This window comes from Eulemur rufifrons, chromosome 6 (genome assembly GCF_041146395.1).
Source record: "Eulemur rufifrons isolate Redbay chromosome 6, OSU_ERuf_1, whole genome shotgun sequence".
NCBI lineage: Eukaryota > Metazoa > Chordata > Mammalia > Primates > Lemuridae > Eulemur > Eulemur rufifrons.
The window spans coordinates 50562037-50575791 of NC_090988.1; the positions used below are offsets into that span (position 1 = coordinate 50562037).

The following is a 13755-nucleotide window of genomic DNA, read 5'->3' on the forward strand; positions in this document are numbered from 1 at the left end:
GTGTGGACATGACAGAGTGTCCTTACACACCCTAGATGGTACAGCGGACGACACACCTAGGCTACGTGGTGCAGCCTATGGCTCCGAGGCTATGCGCCTGTACTAAATGTTACAGCAGCTGTAACACAGTGCTGAGTATTTGTGTACCTACAACTATCTAAATATAGAAAAGGTACGTAAAAATATGGTATTATAATCTTATGGGACTGCCATCCATATGTGGTCCATCGCTGACCGATACATCATTATGCAGAACGTGACCGTATCTTTCAGCCACAGCTATCACTGTGGCCCTCTTGTCATGTGAATGGGCCATTGGCGCACGTTAGAGTCAGGCTAGGCCCAAAGCCACGCTTTCTCCCAGAAAAAGTAAGAAAAACTGGAGCGGCGGGAGGGGAAGAGAACACGTGTTTACGGAGCATGCTCTGCGGGCCTGGGGCTCCGGGGGCTGCTTCCCACAAACTGCCCCATTCAATGCTCACAACTGCCTGACCCAAGCCCAAGCTGCGCTTCCTGCCACAGTCCTCACCCCCTCTAAGTGCCACCCACGATCACCTGCCTGCCCCCCCTTCCCCCTAGGGGACGCCCCCATGTGTGGGGGACACAGAGCAAACACCAGCAACTCTTCCTGCACAGCCCACCTCCCTGCCTTCCCCCTCCTCCCCGGCCCCTCCAGCGCCAGCGGTAACTGGTCCATTCCGGCGTGTTTGTGGGGAGCCTGCCAAGGCTCTGGGGACTGAGCCCAGCGGGCCACATCTCAGTGAGGAGGACAGCCCAGGCCACAGTGAGCGAGACACCGGGTCACACAGGGCCTTGGAAGCCAGGGACAGGATTCTAGGTGTGACGAGAAGCCACTGGAGAATGGCATGACGGATTTACATTTTCAAAATTTCACTCTGGCAGCCGCGTGGAGAACCAAGTCATCCCTCAGGGCTCCACAGCCCCTGGGCTTCCCCCGACAGCCGAGCCCCACCTCCCCACTGGCCTGGAGCTCCCGAGGGCAGGGTCTGAGTGTCTCATCCGTGGCTCTGCAGAGCCAAGCACAGAGTAGGCGCCAGTGAGCAAGGCGGGTGCTGGGCACAAGTGTGTGCGCGTGTCCCCCGAGAGAGCGCGTGCCAGGGGGTGAGGGAAGGCGCTCCGCCAGGTAGGGGATGGAGGTCGCTACAGCTGTCTCATTGAACCTCACACGGCCGTAGGCAGACGATTCTGTCTCCACTTTATCTCCCCAAAGAGGTCAAGAACCGTGCCCAAGGTCAACAGCCGTTTTGTTGCAGAGCTAGGGCTGAAGCCCAGGCCTGCAAACTCCAAATCCAGCCCTCTTTTCTGACATTGCCGGGGCTCGGCCCCAAACCCAGACCAGTGACCAAAACAGGAAGCCCTGATAGGGTCCCTGGCCCTAAATAACTCCTGAGCCCAAAAGGCAAGCTGGAAACAGGCTGCGGGCAGCTAGAAGGCAGGGGTCTCTCTGAGTCTCCTATATCCCCCAGCCCAGTACAGGGCCTGGCACACAGAAAATATTTGTTTCCCACAGGGAGAACACAGAGTAACCAAAAAGAAAAAAACTTCACGTAAGCAGGAAATGGAGGCTCAGAGAGGCTGAGTGAGGTGCTCAGGGCCACACAGCAAATAGACGTGACTAGAACTCTTTTAACCTAGGGCTGTCACCAGGAGGGCAGTGACTTAAGTATCTCTGCTCTAGGTCGGAGCTTGAGGAAAGAGTTTCAAATGGCAGGTAAGAGGTTTCAGGAGAATTCTGGGGGCTGAGAACCTCTGAGAGGGAACGGTCCTGTGGTCCCAGGGGAAGCCCCTAAAGCAGCAGAGTGCGGGCAGGTTGCAGGACCCTCATTTTACAGATGAGGAAACTGAGGCCCAAAGAGAGAAAGGAACCTGGCCACACAGTCATTCATCAAATCGGTGACTGTGAGACCATTGGCATCAGGAGGACAGAGCCAGAAACAAAACTTGGGTGAGTCAGGAGTCGCTGGTTGGGTGAGGGAAGGAAGGAAGGAAGCCGGGAAGGGGCGGGGGCGGCCGGGAAGGGGAACTGGGCTCCAGGTCTAATCTCTTCAGCCCCTCCCATCCCGTGGCTAGTCCCAGGCAGCCCACGGCTGCATCCAGCCCCAGTCCTACTACTACCGCCCAGTGACAACTGTGCACACCGTGAGCGGCACCCCACGAGTGGCTGCATCTTCTATCGATGATCCCATTTGCGACATGACGCATACCTCCGTGTGGCTGTGTAACTCGGGACAAGTCCCAACTTCGCTGTCAAATGAATGGCTGGAGCAGGGAGTCTCCAAGTCCCCATCAGCTATGCAGGATCCCAGCCCCAGAATGGGTCTGTCCCAATGTCCCCAGTGTACCCCAAACCTCTGGGAGGCCTCGCCCCAGGAAAGCCAGGACATATGCACGGTGAACATGAATCAAGAGATCTGGGTTCTAGTTCTGCCACTGATGCTGAGTGTCAGCCTTAGCGTGGAAGGAGTCAGTGCGTGTGAAGATGCCAGGCCCACGCAAATGCAAGTGGTCCTTGCTGTCTACCCCCTTTCCATCTGGGCATCAAGTTCAGAGCAGTATTAATAATCCCCTGCAGGCCTTAGCCCTTTCTGCCTCTTCTCTCCTCTGGGACCAGGCCTGGGCTCAGTCCCTGTTTGTGGACTAGAAAGGAGTCTGTTTCAGGACATTTCCCCCTCAGTCATCTTCATGCTCACTCTGGGACACTAGTTTTATCGGCCCCAGTTTCACAGGCGAGGAAGGCGAGCAAGTGTCTTGCCAGAGGTGCCCATGAGCAAGGAACAGTGTCCAGTTCCTAACCTTGGGTGGTAGCGGGGACACCGCAGGACGTTGGCTGAGGCCCCTCTGTGCACCTGGAGGCCTCCCTGCTCTGGACCCCAGCAAATGTGGGAAGCCCCTTCTCTGACCTGGCCCACTGGCCTTGGGTTTTTCAGATGCAGATTGCCCCAGGGAGGGGCAGCCAGGGCCAAGTTCACGCTGAGGGTCAGGGACTGCACGCACCATCCTACGGCTGCTTTTCGTGCACACTCGGGGCTTAACGACCCTGAGGCCCACCTGCCCGACTTCTGACAGGTGGGGAAACTGAGGCCCGTGGCGTGGTGCCCTCCCGCTCCCCACCCAGGCCTCACCGGCATGACCGCGTAGGTCTTGAACGCCTGGTTCAAGCTGCGCACCAGCGCCCACTTGCCGGGCTGCTGGGCGTGCGCCTCGGCGGGGTCCGCGGGGTCGGCGGGGTCCGCGGGATCGGCCGGGTCGGCTGGGGGCTCCATGGCGCGGAGGGTTTGGCGGCGACGGCGACGGCGGCACGGCTCGCGCTCCCTAATTCACCTAATCCCGTGCGCGCCGCCCGCCCGGGAACCCTAAACCGGGCCATCTGCCGCGGGCCCATGGCAACCGCGGCTTAGGTGACGCCCGCGGGCGGGAACGGGGAGGGGGCACCCGCGCCGCCCTGGGCCCCTCCCGTCTCGGCGGGACCCCCGACACCCCCACTCGTCGGGGATTCCGGGCTGCCTTCACGGGGCCCGCAGGCGCGGGACAAACTTGGGAATCTCACCCTGACTGCAGTTTTGGAGAAAATCAGTATGTTTTCTACAGCAGGAAACGCGGGGATGTTATGGAGTAGAACACTCCGGGAATTTTTAAGACTAAAGGGGAGGTGCGTGAAAGATCTTTCTGGCTCACTGGCCTCCTCTGGGAAGTGAGGGCAGATACAGATTTTCCTTCTGGAGCAGCTTTGGAGGGAAGCCACTGATGAGCCTGTCTCTGGTCCTCCTGCCCTAGCAGGTGATGTCCACCCCACAGAAAAGGACACTGAGGCCTGGTGTGGGGTCCCCTGGATTCCCCAGGACAGCCAAACCACCCTGACAGCTCAGAGCTCACCCTGCAGTGGACCAGGCTGGGCCCCTGTGTCCTGGCAGCCACACAAGACCAGCGGGCTCAGGTCCATGCTGGGCTGTGAGCCAGAGGCCACCGTCCTCCCATCCGAGGGCCCGGAAGCCCCGGCCCTGGGACTCTCCTCCCACTCCCTTCCCCTTGCCTCTTCCTGCTTGTCTCTGTCCTCTTCCCCTCTTCCCTCCTTTTTCTCTCTTCTGTCTTCAAGGCCTCCTCTCTCCACCTTTGGCCCTTGGCATAGTCTGGAATCCTGGAGCCACCTGCTCCCCCAACAAACAATCAACAGCAGAGAGCAGGGGGAAATGGCGAGGAAGGAGACAGTGATGTCCCACACAGAGCTCAGAGCTGCCCAGGCTGGGCCCAGGGCCTCCTTCGACCCAACTCCCTGTCCCAGCTGTCCCAGCCTCACGGACTCAGGGCTGTGCCACCCAGCACAAAGCTGCCTGGCTACAGTGATTCCCGCCCACTTCCTGTGCCCTCCTGGGGACCCTGCTCTCAGGCTGAGAGCAAGGGCACCTATCTCTGCGCACCTGCCCATGGGAGTGCACTGGAACAGGGTCCAGACCCTCAGACACAAGAGAGTGCAGGCCGTGAGCTTCCAGGCCTGCTTCCATCTGTCCACGTAACCGGCCTTCTCTGAGCACAGGCTCACACTAAAGCAGAGAGGATACCGTCAACAAGACCTCTCCTCAGAGCTCCCAGCCTGGTGGGAAGGAAAGAGCCATACACAGATGAAGATGGTACCGGCAGAGAAAGCACAGATCGGGCCTGGAGAGACAGGGTAGCGTGGCTGCTAAGAGCTCGGGCTCTGGAGCCAGACAACTCAGGTTCAATCCCGGCTCGGCCACTCACGAGCTGGGGTACCTTGGGCCAGTTCCTCAACCTCCACGTGCCTTTGTTTCCTTGTCTGTCAGGTGACAAGAGGACAGTACTTCCATGTGCTTGTGAGGATTTAACAGGCTAAGATGTGCAAGGCACACAGATTGGTGCCTGAGAGAGAGCAAATGCTGTATCAGTGTCATGTTAGGGGTGACAGCTGGGTGTTAGTTTTTAAGCAGGCATGAGGCGGAAGGGCATTCCAGGAAGAGAGAAAAGCAAACAGAATCAGAGGGAAGAGGGAAGAGATCATAAAGTAGGTCTGGTGGCTGGAGAGAGGCCCCTGGAGAAGACCCCGCAAGGCGCAGAGAGCCTGGCAGTGACCGGACCCAGACCTGCCGCTCAGCCCCGCGCACCCACACCCTCCCTCAGCTGGAGGAATAGGTCACTTCTCCACAGGTGACAAAGACAAAGAGAGAATCTTGAAAGCAACGAGAGAAGTGACTTGTTATATACATAGAATCTTTAATATGTTTATTACCTCATTTCTCATCAGAAGCAATGGAGGCCAGAAGGCAGTAGGATGATACATTTTAAATGATGGAAGAAAAAACCTGTCAACCAAGGATTCTATATCTGGCATAACTATCCTTCAGAAATGAAGGCAGAATGAAGACATTCCCAAATAAACAAAAGCTGAGTGCATTTGTCACTAGTGGACCTGCTCTATAAGAAATGCTAAAAATTAAAGGACATGGAACAACAAAGAAAACAACCCAATTCACATATGGGCATAGGACTTGAATAGACATTTCTCCCAAGAAGATATACAAATGGACAAGAAACACATGAAAAAAAAAATGCTCAACATCACTGATCATTAGAGAAATGCAAATCAAAACTACTGTGACATAGCACCTCACATCCATTAGCATGGCTAATATCAAAAAAACCAAACAAACAGAAAATAAGTATTGACAAGGATATGGAGAAATCGGAACCCCGTGCACGGCTGCTGGGAATACAAAATAGTGCAGCTACCATGGAAAACAGTGTAGCAGTTCCTCAAAAAATTAAAAATAGAATTATCACATAATCCAGCAATCCTACTTCTGGGTATATACTCCAAAGAATTGAAAGCAGGGACTGGAAGAGATATGTATACAGCCATGTTCAAAGCAGCATCATTCATAATAGCTAAAACATGGAAGCAACTCAAGTGTCCATCATTGAAGAAATGAATAAACAAAATGTGATGTATATATATGTATATAAATATACATACAATTAAATATTATTCAGCCTTAAAAAGGAAGGAAATTCTGACATGCTGCAACATAGATGAACCTCAAGGATATTATGCTAAGTGAATTAAGCCACTACAAAAATACAAGTACTGTGTGATTCCACTTATATGTGGTATGTAGAGTAGTGAAACTCATAGAGACAGAAAGTAGAATGGTGGTTGCCAGGGCCTGGGGGCAGAGGGGAAGGAGGAGTTATTGTTTAATGTGCAGAGTGGTAGTTGTACAAGACGGAAAGAGTTGTGGAGGTGGGTGGTAGCGATGGTCGCACAGCATCATGAATGTATTCAATGCCACTGAACTGTGCACTTAAAAATGGCCAAGACGGTAAATTTTGTCATGTGTATTTTTACAACAATAACAGTGTTTGGAAAAAAATTAAATGACACTAGACAATAACTCAAAGCCATATGAAGAAGTAAAGAACACTAGTAATGGTAACTACATAGGGAAATATAAAAGCCAGTATTGTTGTAGTTTTGGTTTGTATCTCCTCTTTGCTTTTTTCTACGTGATTTAGAATAAAAATGCATGAAGTAATGATAAATCTATGTTAGTGGACATGCAATGTACAAAGATGCAATTTGTGACAATAAAAACATAAAGGGGGAAGAGATGGAGCTACATCTAATTTTTAACTACTATTGAAACTGATTTGGCCTTAACTCAAACTGTATTGTTATAAATTTAAGATGCTAATTGTAAACCTAAGGATAATCATTAAGGAAAAAAATGCTAAATATACACAGGTGGAAATGAGAAGGAAATCGAAACAGCACATTAGAAAAAAATCAATGAAACACAAAAGACGACAGTGATGAGGAATTGAGGGGGAAAGATATAAACACTTAGAAAACAAATAGCAAAATGGCAGAAGTTCTTCTTTATCAGTAATTACTTTAAGTGTAAATAGATTAAACTCTCCAATACAAAGGTAGATATTGGCAGAATAGATAAAAACACATGATCCAACTCTGTGCTGCCCACAAGAGATCCACTGTAGAGCCAAAGACACGAATAGGTTAAAAGTGGAAGGATCTCATGCAAATAGTATTCCATACAAATAGTAACCAAAAGAGAGCTGAGATGTCTATACTATCAAGATAAAATAGACTTTAAGTCCAAAATTGTTATACAAGACAAAGGAAGACATTGTATTTCACTAAAAGTGTCAATCCAACTGTCATCAATAGCCTGCAAATTTATCTTCAAAGCTTCCTCTGCCCACAAATCTGGGCCAAGTACACACAGTCCCCACCTTGGTTATACCACAGAGCTGGAAATTGTCATACTGAGGTGAAAAAGCCTCCTTGAGGGCCTTAACAGAGCAGGTCACGTGCATCACAGAGCTCTGGGTTCTTGTTCCCACCCTGGCACCAGCTGGCCTTGCAACCCTGGGCAAGTCCTTCTCCCTGACACCTCTGTCCCTGCAACAGTCTCATGGCCTTCCCTGACCGCCCCCTCCCAGGCAGGGCAGAAGCCTCCCCCATTCCCAGGCTCCCTCCAACCCTACCCCTGCCCTCTGGCTGTCACGGTTCTAGTCACAGGTGCCCTCCTTGGGTTTCTAGGCTGTCTCCCCCACTGGTCGGGGAACTCCTCCAGGGAGGGGTAGTCACTTTATCTCTGCACCCTTTGTGTCCAGCGTGGCCCAGAGAAGGGGCTCAGTGGCGCTTTGCTGGGGGCTGAGTGAGCAGGTAGCCTCTGACATTCTAGGAGTCTCCAGCCTCCCCCATCCTATTCTGAAGATCATCAGCACATCCACAGGGTCCCTAGGAGAGCCCATGTGCTATGAATAGAACCCAGCACGAGCAATCTGGCCTCTCTTCCCCCAAGCCTGTGCCTGCTCCTTGTGCCACAGCCCTGTGCCCGGCACAGCAGCCCCTCCCAGGGCCTCCTCTTCCTGCGTGCTGTGCCCCCACCAGCACCATCATGGCTCCCTCTCCTGTCTGGACCTACCCCAGCTTATGTTCAATTACCCTATCTGAGCCTCAGTTTCTTTACCTGTGATATGGGCACAAAAGTCTCTACCCCATAGCCTTAGTGCAGTAAACTGAGATCATGTATAAAGTGTTCGGCACATAGCAGGACCACCAGGGATGCTACCACTGATGAATGAGAACCCTTAACAAATAAACAAGCTTTTTTCGTGATTGAAGAGATTTGGGTTCTTAGACCATTTTTATGGAGGTGTCTCCTGTGCCTGTACCTGGGGAGGCTCAGAAAGGCTGGGATGACGGACGGATGGATGGATGGGTGAATCTCTGTCATTGGTGTGTCCCACATGGGGACACTCTACACACGCAGAAAGAGCCATAATATCCTTTGAGGTCTCCTGAGATGTTTTATCCCAAATAAAGTGGAAGAGAACCAAGACTGGAGAAGTCACATCCACAGGAACAGTGTTGGTATTATTTCAGCAGCTCCAGCCCTCGTGGCAGCTAAGCTTCATTGAGCTCTGGGTCAAGCGCTGGGCTAAGCATTTAATATGCATTGACATTTCATCCTCAGACATCCTATGAGGTAGGCACCACCAGCAGCACTTTGTTACAGATAAGGAAACTGGGCTCAGCAACTTGCCTACAGCCACACAGCTAGAAAGTCATGGAGCCAGGATTCGAACCCAGCCCCTGGGACCAAACGGTGGTGTGATCACAACAACTCATTCCTTCTGCACAGAGCTTCCTCCCTGGGCGGGCTGGTGCCCAGGGCTGAGCAGACAGTGGGTGTGGAATGAAGGCTGTCCCTCATTTCCAGGGCTCAGCGGGACGCCCCAGGCAGGCAGGGAAAGAAGGCGGAGTGTGACCCAGGCTCTGGGTTTCGCAGAGCAGGGAAGGCTCCCAAAGGAAGGGGGAGGCCACACTGGGGCATGAGTAGAAGTCAGCCAGGCAAGGAAGGGACGCTGGGCACTCCATGGATCTTTCAGGACAGGGACAGAAGCAGCAGGAGGAGAGTGGGCGGAAGGCAGACCAGGGAGGCTGGTGAAGAAGAGGCACTTTCATGGAGCTGCTCATGGCACTTTACCCTCCCGATAGCAGCCTCGGGAGAAAGATTTTTAATCTTTGTTTTACAGGTAAGGAAACTGAGGCTCAGGAAGGCTGATTCATGTGCCCAAGGTCCTCCCGCATGTCAGTAGCAAAGCCCAGGATGGAGCTGGCCGGCGCCCCATAGAGGCGAGCTTTTGCAGGACCAAGGAAGTACCAGACACCTGCTTCCTGTCTGCGGGGCAGGCAGAGCTGCTGCTCACCTGCGACACCTGCTCCCAACAGAGGCCACCCACAGTTGCGGCGGGCCAGTGTTCAGAGAGGGCAGGAAGGGAGAGCGCATGGGGTGTCCGGCCAGTTGGAGGCCCGCCTCAGAGGGCCCCGAGGGAAGGCACCCCTGGAGGGCTCTGGGGGCTGTGCGTGTGCCCACCTGGGGCCCAGGCCTGGGCACACAGCAAGCACTCCGTGAATATGACTTTCTTTCTCCTGTAGCTCCTGGCCATCTCTGATGGGCCTTTGAACAGGCGATCAGGGGGCCAAGGGGCTGCAGAGGGGCTCTCCTTCGGGTCCTGGGACGGAAGCCCATCCTGATCCTGCCCTGAAGCCTACCTTCTCACCCACACGCATGCACACATGCTGGTCCTGTGCGGCCTCCAGGATGCAAGACAGGCCTGCTCCATTGGCCCCTGGCGACTCTGGAGGATGGGAAGCTGCTCGCCGCGCCCCCACAGCACACAGCCCCGCAAGCCCTAGGGCCCCATGCCAGCCCCACCTGGCTCATGGCCCACATTCCTGGCTCCTGCTCTGGAGCCCAGGAGCTCATTAGAGCCTCAGGCTGATCACGGGGAAGGGCTGAGGGGCAGAGGCCGTTGTGGCCTTGGGTAGGAAGAGGGGCTGGAGGACTCAGCTGGGGTGGCACCTCTGCTTCTTCCCATAAAACTTGGGGTGGTCCGGGGGGCAACGTCACCCCTCACTCATTATTCCCCAAGGCCCTCAGCATAAATCAGTCTGAGGGCACTTCCTGACCTGGCTTTGGGAGCACTGCCAGCCTCCTCACCCCGATGCCCACGGACCTCCCCACATTTCGGCCTTTGCACATGCTGTTCCACTGCCTGGAATGCCTGCAATTCAGAGATGTGTGTAAATCTGTCACATCTACACAGTGGGGAGAGTCTGCAAGAGAAGGAAGGCCCAGCAAGCACATCAGAGGGAACAGGGTCCGGACCAGGCCTGGGAGGGTCAGGGAAAGGTTCACAGCTGGGTTTGAAAACCAAGTAGCAAGTTTCTAGGAGCAAGACTGGGGAGGGTGTCCCGCGGGTAAGCATACAGCTCAGGGAATACGGGATGGCGCAGGATGAGCTCCCCAGCGAGGCTACTCCTGGCTCTGAGAGTGTAGGGAGAAGAGGGCCAGTGGGGTGTGGGGTCTCACCTGCTGAAGAATCACCATGGTCCTGAGCCAGACGCTCCGGCTGCCTGCCTGGCCAGACACAGCTCTGCAGGGAGAGAGACCATGTCATCCTCTGGGAGGCCAGCCCTGGCAGCCTTGAGCCTGGCTAGGGTCACCTGGGCTCCTCCCAAAGCCCCAGCCCCTCCTCCCTGGAGGGAACCCTCCCTGGCTTCTCTCCCTCTGGCCACAGCCCAGCCCACATGACCTGAGCCTCAGCCACGGTAACCGGCTCCATTGCCCAGAGCAGCTGAGCTCTTCTCCTGGTCACTGTCATTCAGAGATTCCCAAAGGGCTCCTAGAAAGTAGCAAGTCTAGCCTCACCCTGGACACACAGGCAAAGGGGCCCAGAGAGGGACTGAGACTTGCCCAAGGTCACACAGCAGGGCAGGGCAAGGCAAATTTAGGACTAGGACTTAGTCTCTGGCCTCCCAGCTCAGGGCCGCCCCAGGAGTATGGATGACAGGGGCAGCCTGGCCCGAGGGGAAGGTCATGGGCTGAGCAGGACCTACTCAGGGCCCACCCTGAAACCCTTCTAGAGCACCTGCTGTCCTCAGGGTGGAGCCTAAGCACCCCAGCCTGGCTTTTAAGGCCCAGCACAGTCTTGCCCCCACTGATACCTCAGTTTTTTCTCTCCCTAGGTTCTTCCTTCCCTACTCTTGCACTTGGACCATCCTTAGTGATTCACTGTTCCTGAGATATGCCAGCTCTCTCTGTAACTCCTGGCCTTTGCATACATTAGCCCTTCTACCTGGAATCTTGACTAGTAAATTCCCACCTATGGCTCATGGCTCAGTTCAGATGGTACCTCCTCCAGGAAGCCTTCCCTGACCACCCCCAAGCTGTCAACAGCCTCTATGTTTCCCTTTATCCCATCCTGACTATGTACATAATGTTGTCTGGGACAGGGTATGTCCCCACCTCTACCCCCAAAGTTGGGGAATTGATCTAGGACAGGGCATGGCCAGGGGGAGAAGGTCTGAGCTGTCACTTGTCTGCAGACTCACCCAGCACAGGGCCAGGCTCAGAGGTGGGCTCAGGAAGGACTTGTGGGACTGAGTGTGGCTTTCAAAGGCAGCCCCAGCCCACAGGCCCTGGCATGAGGCCCCTCTGGCTCCTAATCTGTCCCCCAGGATGGGCATCAATTTTTCACAAGGGTCCATTCAGAGGCGCTGGGGCATTTGATCCTCTGCCCATGACACTGCCTGACACCCGAGCCCTAACTCCTGCCCTGGAGCTCTGGGACGTAGCAAGCACACTGTCCTTCCCAAGACCTGCACCCGGCTGGTGCCTGGCCAGGAAATGGAGTCAGCAAAGGCCAGCAAGCCGCTGCCATGGGGCGCTACGTCTGAAGATGGTGCCTGGTCCTTGGTGCCCGCGCCCTACGCCAGCATGAACCACGAGGGCAGGAGCAGAGCCCACGCCTCCATTAAAAGTTCGGAGCTCTGGAGGATGCAGGAGGGTGGTGAGGGTGCCTATTTTAAGGGTCATACATTAGGAAAAACTATGAGATATACATCTCATTTCAAAACAATGAGAACGAGACCATGTTTAAGTTCATTTCTTTTCAAACTGACAACAGGAACACAGACTGTATGGACATTTCTGTGCCCATGCTTGGTATTACCTCCCCCCACAGCAACCCTGGCTGGTGGTGCTCTGTGCTCCCATTTCTCAGATGGGAAATTTGAGGCACAGAGGAGGGAAGTGACTTATCCAAACAGAGAGATAAAGAGTGCCAGAGAGAAAGCAAAGGAGACAGAGACAGGGACAGAGGTCTCTCTCTGCCGCCTCAGCAGGTCTGCTCCCTGGCTCCAGGATGCCCCTACCCCCAGCCCCAGCTCAGAGACGATTCGATGGGCACCAGGCCCCTGGGCTCTTCCCTTCTCTGGGGTACAAGCCTCCATCTTTTCAAGCTCAGGACAGTGTCATTCAATGGCTGCTGTGGCTGAGCCCTCAAGGGCAGCAGGAAGCCCAGGTCCAGGAGCCAGTGGCCATGGGGGCAGGGCTCCAGAGGTGACTCCTGCACATCCAACAAACCCTCCCCAATGCCCAGGACAGTGGGCAGCCCATTCTTACCTGGGTCCCAGCTGCCCACTCTCAGTGACCCACCAGCCTGGGTACAGTATCCACCTGCACAGAGGACTCCGGAAGCCGGGGTCACCGGCCCAGGACTGTCTGCAAACACGCTTCCCTCTTCTTGCTCCAAGGCTCACTCTGGGTGTCTCTGGGGCTTTCTGTTTCTGGCTGCCTCCCTGTGTACTGTCTCTCCGTTTCTTTCCTGCCCAGGGCAGCTGTCCAGCCGCACTGCCACCCGCCCCTCCTCACTCCAGAGCCTTCTCCCGGGAGGCGGAGCCGGAGGGGGCCTCCAAGGTCTGGGTGCGGTGACATCAGCGTGGGGGGCGGGCTGTGCTGGGGCTGGGACTCACATCCAGAGGCCGCCCAGGGCTCTGTGCAGAGGCTGGCAAGCCGATGGGGAGGCAGAGCGCTGGGATCTCTCCCTGGCTGTGCTGCTGGCCCGCGTGGGACCCGGGCTGGGGCCCGTCCTGGCCTGAGATGCCTCCCGTCAATCGCAGTACCTGGCCTGCCGTCTCAGCACCTGGGCAGGAAGCCGCGCCCGATCCTGACCTGGTCACTGATGTGCTGGGGCCTCAGCCCCTGCCTGCCCTGCTCCAGCCGGCTCCTCCTCCCTTCCAGGGCCGGGACTCTGAGAGGGCAAAGCCCGGCCCGCACGGCAGGAGGCAGAGTGCTGAGCAAGCCCCGTGTTCCGCGCCTTCTCCCCTCCCTGAGCACACCGGCCGCTCCACTCCCACTTCCGAGGGCTCCCCGCAGCTGTGTCCCCTCATCAGTTCAACACCACTGCCCACAGGATGCGTGTTATTCTATAATCACCCAGAAACTTTGCCAAACCAGCTAGCTAGGAACAACCCACACGTAACGGGGACCCATCCAAATCGAAGTGAAATCTGTGATTTAAAAGGGGGGTGTGGTGGACGAGCAAGGAGCACACAAAATCCGTGTTGTTAGTGCTGGCGAAGACAGTGACCTCGAGCCCTCCCTGCTGAGCCCTGGCACTTCCTCCTTCCCCTCCGCCTGCCCGGCACCTGGCAGCGGCCCACCAGCGCGCCTCCCCAGGGGCGGCTCCCGGCTGGCGGAGGGAGGGCTCCCCGGATCCCCGGCCTCCGTAACTGGGGCGCATCTGCAGGGAAGCTGCCCAGAAGGGTGTGGGGTGGGGAACCAATGGCCCAACAGCGCCACCTGCTGGGCACAGGTGCCACTGCCCCGGTGCTCCCGCAGGACCAAG

The 13755-nt window shown here is 55.4% G+C and overlaps 1 protein-coding gene across 2 annotated transcripts in view; it reads right to left on the minus strand.

Annotated features, from left to right (window-relative positions):
• The window catches only part of MYO7A (myosin VIIA), an 82191-nt gene extending 69431 nt beyond the window's left edge, over positions 1-12760 (minus strand). For both annotated transcript variants that reach the window (XM_069469218.1, XM_069469217.1), the window contains exons 1-2: positions 12531-12760; positions 10437-10500 (exon numbers count right to left, since the gene is read on the minus strand). In XM_069469218.1, coding sequence (XP_069325319.1) covers positions 10437-10454 — 18 coding nt within the window. In that variant the 5' untranslated portion in view covers positions 10455-10500; positions 12531-12760. The remainder of the gene's footprint in view (positions 1-10436; positions 10501-12530) is intronic.
• Positions 12761-13755: the final 995 nt, after the last annotated feature.